Here is an 18384-nt window from a genome sequence, read left to right as displayed (position 1 = left end):
TATGATTGGCCGATTAGCTAATTGCATGAAAGTGCAGGTGTACAGGTGTTCCTGTTAAAGTAGCTGGTGAGTGTATGGCCAAAAGCATGTGGGCACCTGACCATCATACCCATACAGTCATAGAAAAAAGAAAACACACCCTCCTTAAATTCTATGTTTTTATTTATCAGGGTCTAACAATAACAATTGTCTGGTTCTCACCAACTTCTATAAACAAACTAATAACCTCAGGTGGCAACAAAAACTTAGCAGATTTCAATATTTCCCAAAAAGTAAACCAATATTCAGAACCATTTAACGCTCAGAGATATAAAGAATAACCCAAGAGCTACATCATCTGATCTACAGGCCTCTGTAAGCACATTAAATGCTTATGTTCATTACAGAACAATCAAAAAAGACTGAACAAGCATGGTTTTCATGAAAGGGTGGCTAGGAAAAAGACCTTTCTCTCCAAAAAGAACATGGCAGCATGATTTAGGTTTTTGCAAAATTGCATCTGAACAAACCACAAAAGTTCTGGAACAAGATCCTTTGGACAGATGAGACCAGATGTTTGGTCTTCACGCACAATTCCATGTTTGGCGAAAACCAAACACAGCATATCACTACAAACACCTCATACCAACTGTCAAGCATGGTGGTGGAGGGGAGTTGATTTGGGCCTGTTTTGCAGCCACTGCGAAACTTGCGGTCACTGAGACAAAGCTTTATACCAGAATATTCTTGAGATGTGAGACTAAAGGCTAAATGTGAGGCCATCTGTCCAGCACCTTAAGCTGGGTCGAAATTGGATCACGCAATGATCAATGACAAATGATCCCAAGCACACCAGCAAATCAACATCTAAAAGGCTAAAGAAATTTAAAAAAAAAAAAAACTCAAGCTGATGGAATGGCCAAGTCAAAGTCCAGACCTCAACCCCATTGAGAGGCTGCTGCAGGATCTTAAAAGAGCTGTGCATAAACAATTGCCCTCACACAACAATGAACTGATGCAATGTTGTAAAGAAGAGTGGGCCAAAATTTATCCAAAACAATGTGAGAGACTGATAAACTCCCACAGAAAACGTTTAAGTTAAGTTATTGTTGGTTCTACATGTTACTGAATTATAGGGTGTACATTTTTTCCCCACCTTATTTCTAAATTTTTTTTTTTTTTTTTTTGGTGAAAAAAATGACTAAATATTAAAATCTGTTGTTTTGTTTTTTTTGGTCATCTGAGGTTATTTGTTTGTTTATAGAAGTTGGTGAGGACCACACAATTGTTATTTAGTCCTTCATAAATGAAAACACAGAACTGAAGGAGGGTGTAGTTTCTTTTTCTTTTGTGCTTGTTGAACATCCAATTCCATAACCATGGCCATTAATATACAGTTGGTCCACACTTTACTGCTATAACAGCCTCCACTCTACTGGGAATGCTTTCCATTAGATTTTGGAACAGGACTGTGAAGATTTGTGCCCATTCAATCACAAAAGCAATAGTAAGGTCAGGCACTGATGTTGGGTGAGGAGGCCTGGTGCACAGTCAGTGTTCCAATTCATCTCAAAGGTGTTCAGTGGGGCTGAGTTCAGGGCTCTGTGCAGGCCACTCAAGTTCTTCCACATCAACCGTAGCAAACAATATCTTTTAACCTTGCTTTGTGCAAGGGCCATGAGGAATCACAGCTGTGCTGATATTCATATAACAGCATGATTGTGAGTGTGATGTTGCTTTTATACAACAGTTGTATAAATATCAATGAACTGACATTTCAAAAATAATATGGCCATGTAATCATATTTTTTTCAGCGTCAACAAAAATAGTCCCTAAAAAGGCCGCAGCTAGATAGAGTATTACTTGTTGCCATGTAATGCACAGACTGATTAACAGCCTGTAGTAAGTGTAGTAACTGTTTCAGTGTAACGAACAGTTACAACAAACAGTTGGAATTTTATGTAGACAAGCGGAGTGATACAAACAGTGAAATGCACCAGTGCTCTTATACTGAATATCAGCACTCTTGGAAGGCCTCTTGTCCAATCAAATTAGTAGACCGGAACTAACTGTTGTATAAAATAATGTATACTAACAGAATGCCTAATATATAAACACAAATGACTCCAATGTTTTAAGAAATGTTAATTTGAGTAATGTCTCACCTCACAGCCTTGGTTCTGTACCATGGCCTGGCTCATGTAGATCACAGAGCCAAAAGTCTTGATGTCTTCACCCTCCCACAAACGAATGGATTCTGTGAGAATTTGCAGCTCCAGCTCCTTCCGTTTCCGCACCTCCTGACACTGGGCCTGTAACCATGGAAACATAGGGTGGAAAAATGGTTGCCATGGAAACAATCCACACCTGATTGAGAATGCAGAGTGACATGGGACGCTGGTGTGTGTCAGCATATATGACAAGTTTTTGTAGCCCACTAACTGGTAGCACACCCTGCTCATAAGTGTATAATCCATCACACTACTAATAAGAGTTTTTTATATAATAATAATAATAATAATAATAATAATAATAAAACTCACAGAAAGATTCTTGAATGCGGTCATGCACTTTTGAATTTCAGTCCGATCTGGGTGACCCTCCTAAGGGCAAAATGAAGACAAAATAGAGACATTTATATCTGGTTGTCACTTTAATAACAGTTATAAATACTCAAAAGAATGCCTGGAGTTATTTTCTTACCTCCATGTGTCTCTCCAGTTCTTTCAGTAAAGTTGGGTATTTGTCTAGTCTCATGAAAGGTTTGCTAAGGCCTGTGGTCAAAGTGAGGATTCCTGGAGAACTTGCTCCTCTACTCTCCATGAAGTCTCCTAGCTCCTCACTATGGGGCAGACAAATGTTCAGAGTGAATGCTATTTTATAGCTTCCTGGGGAATGATTATATAAAAAGGTAAAACAGATTGCAGTGGCACACCTGTGATCAGTGAGAATGTTAACAGCTGATGGATGGTTTGAGCAGTAACCTGTATACAATGCTCGCATTTTTGGCATAAGGTTTAAGAAAAAGCCCCCTACTTTCTGTTGCAGCTCTGGAAGTCTGAAACAGCAAAGTCAGAAAAAAAAATTAAAATCACAGACAAAAAAATTAATGATTCTCCATTCTCACATTTTCTTTCTTCTCACTGAAGATTTCTCTAAAACAGAGCTAGCAATAATTGTCAGTTATAGAGACAATAAGAAATAATGAGTTATTCTAGTACAAAAGGTGCCTCAATACTCGCAATGTCACCTGGTTTTAGAAGAATATTACTGTTAAAGGGAACAGAGACGACTTCTCCTTTTTACATTCCAGGGATTATTTGACTTCCTAAAAGTAAATGTGTTCTCCTTCCTCAAATATCATCATTTCTGTCTAATTCTAAAAATTAAGGCTAGATTATGGCATTTAATTTACTCTGACATTTAGTCATTTTAATGACCGAAACACTGCAGAATTCCCAATCCAACGGATGTGTTTCCTGTCCCTAGTAACAATCTCACTGTGTCATACATATTGGTACTCACTTAGTGCAGTCCTCTAGTGACTGGACAAGAGTTTGTTGGAAGGTGCTGATTTCCTCCAGGTTTCCCATGATTACACTGATGTCTGCTGAGGTAAGTCTAACGTGGAATGAGAAATTTACAGGAAGACAAGAGGAAATGAGGAATCACACATTCTAGTCGATAAGCAATTGCATCACTGTAAATATAGATCACAGTAAAGTCAAAGACAGTCATGCAACAGATCCTTCCGTACATATTTATTGACTGTGATTTAGGCACTTCAGGAAGTGGATGGACGTCATTTACTTAAAAGACTCACTTTTCTGTGTTCTGAAGTGGCCTCAGGTAGTTGGTCAGAAGATTCTGAAGCTCCTTTGAGTACTCTGTCTCCGTTTCTAAAATGTTCTGTAGCACCTGTTGAAAGAGAGGGCAGACAAAGTAAACTTCCATTATAAGACATCAAGCTAAACCATTTAGCTACAGAGGCAATTAAAGACTAAAGTTTTTGGTATTATTTTTCTTATAAAAGTCGGGAAACAAGAGTATTGTCTGTGAGATGAGCTCTTTCTTCTCACACAAAAATTTCTTTTCACATAGAAAAAACACACATCTACACTTAAAGCTATCATGCTTATGCCCAGATATCCTCTGTTTGTGCACACTATATTGATAATTTCATATCTGAAACATATGAGCATGCATTCAAATTCATCTTGCTTACATGCAAAGTATGAACAAACCACTATGATTTTGAATGTAAGGTTATCAATATTACATGACCAATATTAATATTACAGGAATATTAACATACGTAGCTGCTTTTGCATTTACTGCACAGGTGTCAGTGTGTCAACAGTCTACAAGGCAACAGCATTTTCAGTTATTGAAATACCTATATACCTAATACTATATTAAAATACCTAGATAAACTTTACTGTACCCAGGTTGCAGGCACACCCAATATGTTAGCTCTAGCAGAACCACGTTGAAGATAACTTGCACAGCTACAAAAACTAGAAGGTTTTATCTCTGGTTTTCTCTGCTAATGAGGACATAGTGTAGTAAAAATAATCGGGATAGAACAGTCATAAATTTGTCTTTTTCTTTACTTTTAAGTGCATCAACAAACACAAAAAGTAAGCTAGATTCACTTTTGCTGAAGATGAATTATAAATGTACATATGCTGATTGATCTCCATTTATAATCTACCTCAGCACTCCCATTAAATAAAGAGATAGCACTTTCTTTTTTCCCCCAACAATAACAAGAAGCAGAAATGAACATTAAATTGTCAAAGAAAAAAATGAGTCTGACAGAACTAGGACAACCTTACATAATGTTCATCATATCCCTTAAGCAACAGAAACTTCACCAGTAGAAGTGGCCAGTGATCTCACAAAATTTACTTCAAGAACTGTTACAGATTTAAACTTTTTTTCTTTTTTCTTTTTTTTAAACAAAACACACATTTAAAGGTTTGCAAATACTGAGCTAAAAATTCTCACCAGGTTGTAGTAGGTTTTGCTAATGGCAGTGGTGTCAAAACCTTTAGGGGGGCTTTTAAGTGTTCCAGATTTGGGGGAAACTTGTTTGTCTGTGACAGAGAGGAAGAAAAAAAATTCAGTCTTACACACACACTAAAGCTCACAAGTCCTCGAAGGATCAATAACAATAAAACTTTAACAAATTTGCTTTTTTTTTTAAAACATAACTGACACTTGCCACAACCTTTGACCTCTCTGACATAGTTGCTTGGAAACCAGCCAGTCTTTCCATTGAGGTTTCCCTCCCACCATCCCCCCTCCTCCGTGCGGGTGACTGTGATGATGTCACCCTTGGTGAAGGAGAGCTCATCCTCATTGGTCTGCTGGAAGTTGAAGCGAGCTTTCACCACCAACTGGGTGTTACTATTCTCTGTCATATCCTAAAACAAGAAAGATCACTGAATACTGACAAATTTTGCTTTTAATACTGTTTGAACAGATAGAAATTTTTGATAAATAAATAATGGTTACTGTAAAATTATAATACTAATTTGCATCTAGTAGAATTTGTTAGTGCACTTTAAAATCAAGAAACTGTTTCAACACAATGGCCCTTATTCATCAGTGCTGTCTACCCTCTTCCACATACCTGAGCTCACAGACACCCACAACTGGTTAGTGTCAATCTGATCTCTAACATAATCCATAAACATAATATTAGCTTCCATTGTTATGCTGATGACACACAGTTATACGTCTCAGCTAGGCCAGATGAGAATAGCCAGTTAAAGAAAGTTGAGGCATGTGCGATAGACATAAGAGACTGGATGCTAAGCAACTTTCTCCTGCTAAACCCAGAAAAAACAGAGGTTCTGGTACTGGGACCACAAGCCGCTAGAAGTAAGTTTAGAGATCACACTGTTACTTTAGATGGTCTCTCTGTTTCAAGTAGTCTAACAGTAAAAGATCTCGGTGTGATTATAGACTCTAATCGCTCATTTGAGGCGCATGTAGATAATGTAAGCAGGTTAGCATTTTTCCACCTCAGAAATATTGCTAAGATTAGAAATATACTTTCGCTAAGTGATGCTGAAAAACTAGTCCATGCATTTATCACGTCCAGATTAGATTACTGTAATGCTTTACTATCTGGATGCTCATCTAGATGCATAAATAAGCTTCAGATAGTTCAGAACGCAGCAGCGAGGGTCCTGACTAGGACTAGGAAGTATGAGCATATCACGCCAGTCTTATCTACATTACACTGGCTCCCAGTAAGATTCCGCATCGATTTTAAAATATTACTCCTAACCTATAAAGCATTAAACGGTCTCGCTCCGCAGTATTTAAGCGATATGTTAGTACCTTACGTTCCGCCGCGCCTACTTCGCTCTAAGGATGCAGGCTGTCTATCAGTACCACGCATTGCCAAAACCACGGCAGGGGGCAGAGCTTTCTCTTACCAAGCCCCAAAATTATGGAATAGTCTCCCAGTTAATGTACGTGAAGCAGACACGGTCTCAGTGTTTAAGTCGAGGTTGAAGACTTATTTATTTAACCTAGCATTTAGCGACTAGTGTTTTTATCAAAGGAGTAGATCTGGGGGACTCGTGGATGTTGAGTTTTATCTCCACACGGTGACTGTGAGTGTACCTAACCACTTTCCTTCTCCTTCTGCCGAGCTACACTCCTGAGCTGCCGGTGATCCAGACCTCCCCCCCTTCACTCTGGACCTGTCCACCGGCAATGCTTCATACTGCCACGAAAACGCTTCAGCTGTTTTCCATGGACTACACCAACACACATTGTGCTCACACACACGCACACTACAGTGTAAACCCATATGAGGATGGGTTCTCTGTTGAGCCTGGTTCCTCTCAAGGTTTCTTCCTATCACCATCTCAGGGAGTTTTTCCTTGCCACCGTCGCCCTGCTTGCTCATCAGAGACGGCACACACACACACTTCACTTTACTTTTGTTTGTGTAAAGCTGCTTTGAGACAATGACCTTTGTAAAAAGCGCTATACAAATAAAAATGAATTGAATTGAATTGAATCTCTGACCCAGAGAGCATGACCAATTTTAGCTCTCTTGACTCCTTGATCACTGGATGATAGGATGAACGCTTTTCTGTTGCACTACTCGAGAGTACTTCCAAACATCTTTAAATAATCTGGGTATGTGCAGTTCGACAGCAGAGGTGAAATTGATGAATAAGGAATTGATGAACAAGGAAACGCACACGCTTGTGCGTACGCTTGTTTTATGATCAGATTTGACAGTATGCAACTTGACAAATAGGGGTCATTGTGCATCACTGCTTTAGTATACATCATGCAAGAGGCTTTATCTAGCCTCCCACTACCCACCAGGCTTCGGAACTGGTTATGGAGGAGTTTGGACGATCGGCCCAGTGAGGTCTGTGACACCAGAGATTCAAAGGACTTGATGCGATGGGCGGTAGAGTGACGGGTGCATACAGAATCACTGCCAATGCCAATATCTGCTCCAGTGCAAGTAAACAAACAAAAAAAGATGTCCAGGCATAGTCAAGGCTGGTAACTAGAGTACAATATACAATATTTCTAACAGTGATGGAGAGGCATGTTTTGTTTAATATGGATGATAACTTAATAAGGTTACAATTAATGAAGCAATCATTAGGCATTTAGCAAACATGGGGAAAATGGAATTTTTTTTAAAATAATTTATATTAGATTAATATTTGGCTTGTAACATGCCATCAAGCTACCACCAAACTCAACACTTTGACATGTCGCATATCACTTTTGTTTGCTAAACTGTTAAATGTTTAAACAGCAAACATTCATGTTCCTACCCTTGAAAACTGCTTGCATATGCCACAGTAATGTGTGAAGCTCACCTGCAGTCACTTTGTTGAGTGCCACCAATGTAGTGAGAACTTTGCTGAAGTTCTGGCCTTGCAGCAGGTCACTTGCCTCAAACGGCTACGGAGGCAGAAAAGAGATGAAAATCACCATTAATGTGGACTACATTTATAGAAAACTGATCACATTAAGTGCATCTAAACACTCGAATGACTTTCAAAATTTACAGATCAATTATTCAATTTTGAAATTTCTTAATATTTTTTAAAGGATCACTGGAAAGATTGGGTGGTATTCATTTACACATGAAATACTCTTCAAGTCTTCAAGACTTATTATTAATAACCTAGAACCACTGTCACAATATGTTAAACTTCATGTAAGGAGTGTGGGGTTAATTTCTCACCCACAGATTTGTCAAGAGTAGCTTCTTTCAACATTAAGCAGCTAATTATTCAACAAAAAATTAAACCATTAATTTATTTTCATAACCTAGAGAACATTACACATGCTTTTATATCATCCCATCTAGACTACAGTATAATGCATTACTTATATATTTATATACATACGCATACATGCACGCACACACAAACTCACACAGTGCCTTTCAGAATTATTCCAAAATCATAAAAAGTGCAGAATGACTGTATAAAACAAATATTACACACAATAATTCAAATTTTCCACTTAACAAAGAGGAGAAACTATTGATCATTTTTCTATTGAAAATTATTCTCTCACAAAGAGTCTATATTTATAAAAATATATTTAAATAATTTTCTCTCAAAAGATATGTGCCAAAATGATTGGGGCCCTTAAGGAAAATGACCAATGGTGGTTGTTGCACAAATCAGGTAGTGAATATAAAAATGTAGTAAAAAATACTATTAAGCACTGTGTAAAGGATTCCCAGGATTGGCTTCAGCTCCATTGTGACCCCTACCAGGATAAAATAATTACTGAAGATAGATAGATAGATGTGTGGATGAGTGGATGGGTGGGTGAATGAATGAATGAATGAATGAGTCTGGGTGAAGTCAAATCCATAACTTTAAGTTGTGGAGCTTTATTGTGTAATTTTTGCAAAACAAATCAATTCACAGCAAGGTTTGATGGGAAATGAGGAGTTTATTCAGTCTCATCCTCAATCAGCTCACTCTAGCTGGTGCAGCTGTGTCATTGTTCTTACCCACACCATTCAGTCATTCTTTGTGGACCCGGTAGTAAGGATTCCAATATCTTCTATCTTATAAAGTTAATTTGATACTTTAGCCCTCTTGAAGTGTTAACTGATGAAGTGGAAAGCAATGTCTAGTTTGAGAGGGGCAGCTAAATCATAATACGGCCAAGTGCCAGCAAGCTCCACTGACCGTAAAACGCAGACGTCAAATTCACTTTACGCTGATTACAGATATTCACCATGAGGAGGCAGGATGAGGCAGCAAAGTGTTATTGTACCAGTGTATATCTGTTAGTGGTGTGTGGTTCCTCCTATGTGTGAATGCATTGTTTTTGCTCTAGTTGTGGTTACATTAGAATAGTTAACTTCCTGTGGTCAGACTGGTCCTTGAATTTACTTTTAAAACATAGTGTGCCAAAATATACAACCAACTGATCTGATGCAGTGCTGCAGAAAGGAGCCATCGCAACTTACTACAAACATAAAGACACAAACATTTATTTTAGTAAGTGGGGTAAATAATTTCAGCAAACAGTACAGCTGATCTGAGAAAAGCAGTGCTTCATAAAAAGGGCTACTTGGTCTGCAAAGCCAAGTAACTGCGGTCTGAGCAGTCCTGGATAAATAATTAACTTGAGGAGAATAAACAGCTCTCTGCATCAGGTTAACCAGTCAGACAGATGAGAAGACTCCACCTATACTCGGGTATGCACCAGACAACTGAAACAGGGTCTGCTGAAGTCTGGGGTTCAGCTCACAGTGGGAACACTGCTATGAGTTCACCACAGTGAAATCATTTTAATTGTTATACATTTGTCCTTTTGACTGTGGTAACCCATACAGTGTTACACAAAAAAAAATCCACAGAGCTGATGCACACCAAATGTTTTGGTGAAATTTAACATATGACTCTGCATTAATACAGAAAATTACATATCTCTATAAGCAGAAGTGTAGGAACTGGAGTCAGACTCCAGTCATAGAGAACCGCAGACCTACAGAGATTTGTGTTTTTCCTCATCAAAGAGTTTCCTCATACACAAGAAGTTTCTGTTGTGACAGAAATCGGCTGTAAACAAGAAATCTGTTGAGTTGAATCAGGGGATTACTCCACAATGTGAGCTAACTCCATAAGCCAGGCTTATTTCAACAAGCCTGGACAATTTCCATCAATTTCAGTTCCACAGAGTAAGGTAATCTTAAGCCCCGCTCAGTTACTAAGGCAACATATGCATTTGGGTAAACCTGCTCTGTATCAGGCTAATGTTGAAGCATAGCTTCATCAATTCTTGATCAATTATATAAGTCACATGATGTCATGGTTTCAACATTCTGCCATGGCACCTAGCACATCTTATTACATTAATACACATGGAGTAGCCTAAAAAGCTTTATCAGGAATATGAGTATTTTAAAAAATACTTGCTGAGGCTTTGACCCTGTTTGGATCAATTCCAAAATCTAAGCAGTTGATCTGCTGGTTACAGTGATAATTCTTTTTAAATCTTAAAAATATTCAGTCACCCATTCCTGAGATACCGCACTAACAAGAATCTCAGAGAGACGAACAGATGTTCAGACAGCCCTAAAACATAACGCCTCCACCACTTTGTGGCAAAGGCATAAAAACAAACAGTTTAATTAGGCCAAAATGTAGACCATATAAGGAATAAAACACAGCAGCCCATGCATTTGTAGAAAATAATCAACGATGGGGTAATCGCCTGACAGCCCTGCCTTAAACTATAAGTAATTTTGTCACATTAACTGCAAACAGTTTGGTTCATTTGACTGTAACTTTAGGATAATGATAAGGATACGCACAAAAAAATCTAATTCTGGTACAGAGTCCAGCAAACAAACTAGGTAAGTATGAAAACAGAAAATGTGTTTGAAGCAATGATCAGTGCAATGAAACAGAGTATTCAAACCAGTGCTAACAGTGTGAAAAGACCATGGCTGTGGAATCAGTAGCCTATGTGGTCCTGGAGGCTGAAATGTTACAGTCAGCTGTGATCTAACACAACAGTAATGATGCAGAGCAGAATACACTAGCTTCTCAAACACAGCGTTCATCATGGACAAAGAGGGGCTTGTGTGTGTGTGTGCATGGCCCAGCTGGCCATGGGCAATGCCAGGACACTGCAACGTGTCAGCACTCTACATGTGTGGAGAATCCTGCAGCATCCTGCATAACGCACAGTTTAAAACTGCAGCAGGTTCACACGAAAGAAACAACAGTATAACATTCACAGGCAGTGCCAGCATCTTCATTTGTGACTAAAGCAGAAAACTGATCAAACGTGTGCTGTCAAAAACTACCTCCTCAAACAGCTCTTTACCAAAGCAAACCAAAACAACTCCACATTAAAAATGTCATTAAATATTTACAATCTGCTTTTTTGTCATTACACAGTTAAAAGAAGAGCCAGTGACAGACTAAGCCCCCGTCTTCTTTCAATGCACTCAAGTATATGGGCTCTTTCCAAACCCATCTGGCTCCATAATAAATGCGCATAATTCATCATGCTGCAATCTGGCCCTTTGTATTCTTGCTTAATGAAATATATAGGCGCATATATCCTATAAACAATGGGGGGGGGGGGGGGGGGGAGTTTCACCTGGCAGACTAGAAGAATAATTCATAATATCAAGTAACACAATGGACATCTTCCACAGTTAAAATGCTGTCAGTGTATCCACAGATGTGAAGATATCTGCAGCAGTATAGAGCACTGTTTATTTAGTAGCCTGTATGTGGAGAAAATAATAACGTCTACTAATGCCTCTCAAAAGTATATATTTGGACAATCGACTAAATATGGTACTAGTATGACAGACAAAAACAAAAACAGTGAAAAGGGATTTATGAAGCAGAGATATCACTCATAACTGGACTCACTTTGTGAGTGCTGACATCAGTAACTAATCACTGAAGGCACTGAAGATGAGTTTTATCAGAGTGCAAGTAATAAAGTAATAGATGACAAACTTGTTTTCAAAGCATGAAGAATCCCAGTCAGCACAAAGCATCACATGAATGAACAATGCAGGGCTAACCATAACGTTACCGACTTTTAAAAGGCTCATCAGTAAGTTATGTGAGAAAATGTTTACACAATGCATCAGCAGATCTCCGCTTTGTAACGGCTGAATGCACAGCCCTGAATGCAAAAACCCATGGTATTTGTAGTGGAAACCATCACAGAAATGCTAATGGTTTCCACTACAAATACCATTAAAAACCATCAGATATCCATTAAAACCATTATTGGTCCTTAATGGTATCCACTAGACATAACATGCCAACAATAGAAGGCAAGAAATCACCAACAGAGACCCACAGGGACCATTAGAGTTTCCATTATAACCATTACAATTCCTATTATAACCATTAAAACCATTACAAATTCTAAGAGGGATTCTATTGTTTTTTTCAGCAGATAGTTTTGACAGTTTTATGTGTAAATTCTATTATGTGGTGTATCTCAAAGCAACAAAGCAGTGTATTTGGCGCTCAGTTCATGGCTGTGCCTCCTACTGTCAGCCTCCGTCCTCAAGACTCCTTTGTTAATTGTTTTTCTACATACTGCTGTTCATAACGTTTCCCGTTTCAGCACCAAAGTCTCCAGATATTCAGATATTTAGCTGTTACTGAGTCGCAGAATCAGCTCACCTCGACACGAAACGCAGCACAGCCTTTCAGAAACTCCTTTATGTTGCTCAGACACTCGCTGTCGCTTCTGGGCTCCTGGAAAACCTGGAGAGGGAAGAATAGAGCAAGGAGAGTGAGCCAGGAGTGCGACTTTATCCCTCTTGCACTGTTGGAAATCTGGGGCGAAAAGCACTGTGAATAGTCTGTTCCTCATGAGTGTCCAAGGAAGAGCAGACTCCTGCGCGTCCAACGCTAACCTCAACTAAATGCCTAGTCTAGGAAATGAGGAAAGAAAACCGGAAATGACGCTACAGCGTGGAGTCAGGACGCATCCATTGCTTATCAGGCGGGCAAAATAAAACGAGTTCTCTGATCCAGCTGAGACAGGTTTATTTTCAGAATTCATTCGGAAAGACTTCGTGTATTAAATATTACACAGCTAACAACCAGTGAAAATGTGTGATGCTAGACAAATGGTTTTATGGTGTTCATTACAGTTTAGAGAACGTGTTTCTATTTAGGAAGAAAATCAATCAAATTTTCAAATGATATTAAACATGAAGTTTGTACTAATATTTAAAACTGTATCTAGCAACAATCTCTTATGTTATACCTTGAGAAGATTCCAGCTATAATTACATCATAAATTAATGTATAGGTTGTACTATCTTGCCACATGTATCTTAACCCTTAGCTAATAGCTAATCTCAAATGTCTGTAGTAAAGTAAAACTATTCCTGATTATGCTGAGGGTTGGGGTGGGTTCCTTTTTCCCTTTTTTTCCCTCCTTATAACTTAGTCCTTATTATCTCTTTCTTTTATTATTTAGCACTTTAACTTCTGTTAAATGCACAACACTTCTGTCTTTATTATTGTTTAAAAACAAGGACATCTATGTTTATGCCTAATGCTTGCATATTTCTGTTTCACATGTCCAGGAAAAATATAACTACAAAAAAGAAATGGCAAATTGAACACTAAAAATCTGTCTCTAGATTGTGAACATATAACTAGTAAAAATGTCAGGATGTCTTAGCTCCTGTCTTAAATGCACCCTTTCACCCTCACAGACCTTACAGGCACAAGTTGGGTAAGTGAGGCAGTGAGGTGTCCCATTTCCCATTTTAGGTTTCAAAATGTGCTCACAAGCGCCCTCTATGCACACTTACCTCTCCCCCAGTAGGAGCTCTTATCAAAGTGGACTCATTACCAGTGTCTGACCCAAAAACCTTTGTGATTATTAGCAAGGACCAGTCTTGGTGTATGGGTTTGCCAAGAGCAAGACAAGCCAGATACAACAATGTTAAAGCCAATGATGGCAACAAAAAAAATAACAGTGTGCCCTCAATCTTACCCATGAAGTTTGTTCTCTCTTAGACAGAGGTGCAAACCCACAGTTCAAAACAAAGGGTCCTACTTATCATGCTTTTTGTTCAGAAGATGGACAATGGTAAATCTGAGGGGGCTGAACTGGTTCCAAAGACCTTCTCTTTCCTTATCGTAAGGTTATCATGTTATCATGCAAGATGTAATTCATGCCAACCACAGGACTGGTTCGCATTTTTGGGTTTGCAGGATGAATGCACTTGATTCCATGGGAGGCTCAACGATCTCTCCATGTGTTGGTCTGCTCTGACATTGTTATGATAGTCAGTAATCAGCATTATGACAGCATATGGTTAGCCACACTGCAAGCAACTCATCTACTGGAGCTGTACAAAAGCCCCGATGAGTGGCTCTGCTTTTAATAGGAAACACCAAAGGTCCATACTGAAGGTACACATGCAAGATGTCAGTCAACATCACACATATTCACAGCATAAAACATGCCAGTGGATTGGATCAGAAAATATCCATATTATATGTTCATATTACATATCCAATCCAATATCAATCCAGCATTTCAGGTAAATACCAGCCTGATTACGATACTTAATATTGGATAAGTGTACCTCCAATTTGCCATCCTAACAGTTTAAGATTTAATAGGCTTTTACTGGCCCAATTACTGAATGATTTTTAGCTAAATTTTCATTTCACCTGAATGAATGGCTCATTCTACCAGGAAACATTTGACACTTAAATGGTTCTATGATTTAAGATTGAATTTTGTCATTATTTTTCACTATAACTGACAAAAGAGTCTGGTTTAATAAAAAAAATGTATGTATACCTGTAGCTAATTATTAAAAAAAAGATTCAATCTTGATCCCTTTAAGTGTTCTTTGATTGTCCAAGGGAAATCCTTAAAGGTTTTATGTAGAACAAATGTTTCTCTTTCAGACTGGCTCCAGACAGAACGCTTACAGAAAGCTAACAACCTTTAACTGCCCAGAAACACAAGAAAGATTCTTTTAAAAAAGCATCCATGCCAAAAAAGTGGCCCAATTTACCTGCCTTCAGTCTATGTCCTCTAGCCCATTGCAATCATCAGGCTGTCCTCCATCAGGGCTTTGTCTAAATATTAGTGTACAGGACAGCAGTGGGATATGAAAAATTGACAAGGTGTCAGCTCACTATAATGTGCACATAAACCACCTGTAAAATAACTGAAATTGCACTATGTTTTTAATAGTCTGCCTGTGACATTTACTTTCACGTTTACAGCATTTAGCATGAAATTGATGTTGATCTGCTGTTGGTACTATTAAACGTTTTAATGGCAGTAAATAGCCCTATAGACTAGCTCTTATTTTATTGTAAAATTGCAGTCCATGACAGTCCTTTCTCTAAATGAGGAATAATATTGAATATCAACAGACTTGGCCTAGATAGGGAGCCTATGTCTTTTCATAACAAGATGTGATCATTATAGCCTAGGTTTGTCTGGCTTTTACCTTCTCCAGATGACCTACAACGAAGTCAATGCACACAGGCCTATTTTTTCCCCATAACAAGACTATAAGGGTAAACACGCAGGCCTGCAGAATACGATTTTAACTCAATTTGCGCTGCTTCAACACGTCCGCAGCATTCAGTCATATCTGGTGCTATACGGATGTATTAGACGTACTGCGTTTATCACCTTGTAAAAGGTCTAATAACACTGGCACATGAGAGAAGTGGGCTCTTTCGTGTTGTAAATAGAAATACAATGCGATTGTACAGAAAGGCTGATCATTAGCGGGCGCTTACTTGCTCGGTGGTACCGGGGCGCAGGCGCTCGATCAGCCTGCAGAGCACGACTCCGTCCTTCAGCGCGCACTGCAGAAACGCGGCCGGGTCCGACACGCTCTTCTTCGGCGACTCCATCACACCGAGCGTTATGAGCCATGTAACCGTCTGTTCTGCCGGATTCATGGTCGAATATGGTTGTCCCCAGGCGTTAGTATAAAGGGAAAATAATTAAAGGAGTGGTTATCAGCCAGCCGTTGAATTAAGCGCCACCATTTTCCGTGCAGCCGCCCGTCTGAATGTGGCGCATCGCGTAGTGTGTGTGTGTGTGTGTGTGTGTGTGTGTCCCTCTGAGCTCTGCAAAGCTGCTCCAAAAATCATGAACGATGTGGCTGTTAAAACGTCTGTAGCAGACACACACTCCCCTCCACCTGCCTCGTCTGCTTTTTCACCTTCTGGCAAATGACATCACTGACAGCCTTGTGTGTGTGTGTGTGTGTGTGTGCGTGTGTGTGTGTGTGTGCGCGCACCTATGCCCTCACAGACGAATTTGCATGTACATTTGGTCGGTTTTACATTATTTTACATGGGCATGACAAAGACTCCTAGGGCAATGTTTGCTGTAAGGTAGGTAGTGAATCCCAGTAAAGGTTTGAGGAATAAAAAAAATGATCAGGCTATTGCCTATGATATGCAATTATAAGGCTGTACCACACCTAATGAGCACTGTGGTGCTATCAAAATTCCAAAATCGCCTACAAGAAAATATTCTCTAGGCTCCATTTCTTTCTTTCTTATCGCTATTTCTTCAGGTGACCTCAGGGAGGCGCTATCTAACCTACAATATTATAGAAAGTGCATGCAGGCATACAGTAGATATCAGATTCTTTAAAAATTAATTTCCTTATTGGTCTTGGATAAAGCTAAACAATACCACTGTAACAACAAGAGATTATTTGAACTAGTATAGACTCTTGTGAATTCATGCTTTATTGGTGGGATATACACAGTATTTTCTCTGTTTCTATTTCTCACAAATTTAGCAGTCTCTCAGACAAAGATTACATCTGTAGGTGTAGTCTATATATTCTATCCAGTCTTAAATTACATAGCTGATGGAGATTCGGAACTGAAAGTCCCTTTTACTGGAATCTGTGTTGGTAAACGCAGCCCACAAACTCCATCTCATGATACACTTTTAATGTGCATGCTCCATGGCATCACCAGACCAGATACCTGGAGGAATCTAAATTCCCAGTGGGTCACCATGGATACTGGTAGAGGTTCAGGACTCTCTGGGGTGTTAGGGTAAGAGAGTCTGCACTCCTGTGGTTGGGAGTGCAGAATAGCAGGTATTAACAGGCTTGACATGGGAATATTCACAATCCCCAAGGTCAATCAGCAGGAGTTGTAACCAAGGGAGCTCCTGCAAAGACTTCCTACTAGTATATTCCCCACATGGAGTCTTTCATATTCATTGTTTACCATATCTTCTAACATTATATTTGCCTCCTATTTACGAGCTACCCCGAAATCTCTAATTTAGCTTTTGATTGTCATATTATTCATGTGAATGTAATATTGGCAATTTAGAATCTATATCTCTGCAATGAGTGCGTGTGTATGTTCATATGTAAGACATTGAGAGGTTTGTTTGAGAGCATTGTTATTGATTTTTATCACTTCTTTATAGATGATTTTCTCTATAGATTTATAACTGCAATATGCATGCATCACACCCCTGCATCCTCATGTGTAGGAGATATAATAATGCCATAACTCAAGATATCATGTTAAGATGTGACATCATATAAACAAACCATCAGGCATCATTAAACACAAATGGATTGCTAACACATTGCAATCTCTCTGGTGTGGTTGTGTCACCCTGGAAATCCACTTTGCATTCAAATGAGCTTCTCTCCACAAGTCTCATAACTAAAATATATCTAAAACTGTGAGGCTGAAAGTCCCTCATTTTTGACTCTCTCCCTCTCTCTCTCTCTGTTCTCTCTTAAGCTCTCTCTTTCTCTCGCTTGTACTCTGGTATGCAGTCTCACTCTCTGTATTTCTGTTGCCCAGTGCCCACACATGCACATTCTTAGTTTCAATGATTATTTTCCTGCCCAGGTGTGTCTCTCTTCTCTGCTCAGTAGGGTGAAAAATGCCTCAGAGGTCACAAGTTGCACATGCTCTATCTGAATTGTGAAACCATGAAAAAGAGAGGGTAGTGAAGACTAGAAACACATCTGCACAAATTAGTTAAAGGCGGGCTGAAAGGTCAATTTATAACTGTGTATTGAGGAAGAACTCTATCAATCTATCTCTGACACATTATTGCATTAAAAACAGTAATTCTGTGATTTAATTGATGTGAGTGTATTCAGAATGGGTGGTATGGTTTGACTAGCTGGAATATTGTTTCATTTTTCTTATTTAGATGTCACTACATGAAAGCCATCACGGCATATGTGAAACCGTATAAACAGCATGGCCCCGGCCCTGAGTAATAGAATTATGATCATCAAAGCTAGCAATACATCCTGAATGTTCTACCAACCATTGAGAAAATCTGAGCAGACACATAGTGAAAGGCTAGAGCAAAAAAGAAGT

At 39.0% G+C, this 18384-nt stretch overlaps 1 protein-coding gene across 5 annotated transcripts in view; it reads right to left on the bottom strand.

Moving 5' to 3' along the window:
* The window catches only part of arhgef7a (Rho guanine nucleotide exchange factor (GEF) 7a), a 33945-nt gene extending 17682 nt beyond the window's left edge, over positions 1–16263 (bottom strand). For 2 of the 5 annotated variants that reach the window (XM_053234041.1, XM_053234040.1), the window contains exons 1-12: positions 15793–16259; positions 12679–12762; positions 7855–7939; positions 7340–7473; positions 5208–5409; positions 4991–5079; positions 3804–3898; positions 3506–3601; positions 2916–3038; positions 2684–2822; positions 2524–2583; positions 2146–2292 (exon numbers count right to left, since the gene is read on the bottom strand). In XM_053234041.1, the coding sequence (XP_053090016.1) occupies positions 2146–2292; positions 2524–2583; positions 2684–2822; positions 2916–3038; positions 3506–3601; positions 3804–3898; positions 4991–5079; positions 5208–5409; positions 7340–7473; positions 7855–7939; positions 12679–12762; positions 15793–15957 (1419 nt within the window). In that variant the 5' untranslated portion in view covers positions 15958–16259. Of the gene's footprint in view, positions 1–2145; positions 2293–2523; positions 2584–2683; positions 2823–2915; positions 3039–3505; positions 3602–3803; positions 3899–4990; positions 5080–5207; positions 5410–7339; positions 7474–7854; positions 7940–12678; positions 12763–15792 lie in introns of all 5 variants that reach the window. The other 3 variants (XM_053234042.1, XM_053234038.1, XM_053234039.1) reach the window with 3 other exon arrangements.
* Between the last annotated feature and the right edge of the window lie 2121 nt (positions 16264–18384).

Source organism: Pangasianodon hypophthalmus, chromosome 5 (genome assembly GCF_027358585.1).
Source record: "Pangasianodon hypophthalmus isolate fPanHyp1 chromosome 5, fPanHyp1.pri, whole genome shotgun sequence".
Classification (NCBI taxonomy): Eukaryota; Metazoa; Chordata; class Actinopteri; order Siluriformes; family Pangasiidae; genus Pangasianodon; species Pangasianodon hypophthalmus.
Note: the sequence above shows the minus strand (reverse complement) of the source record. Positions and strands in the feature narration are given on the sequence as shown.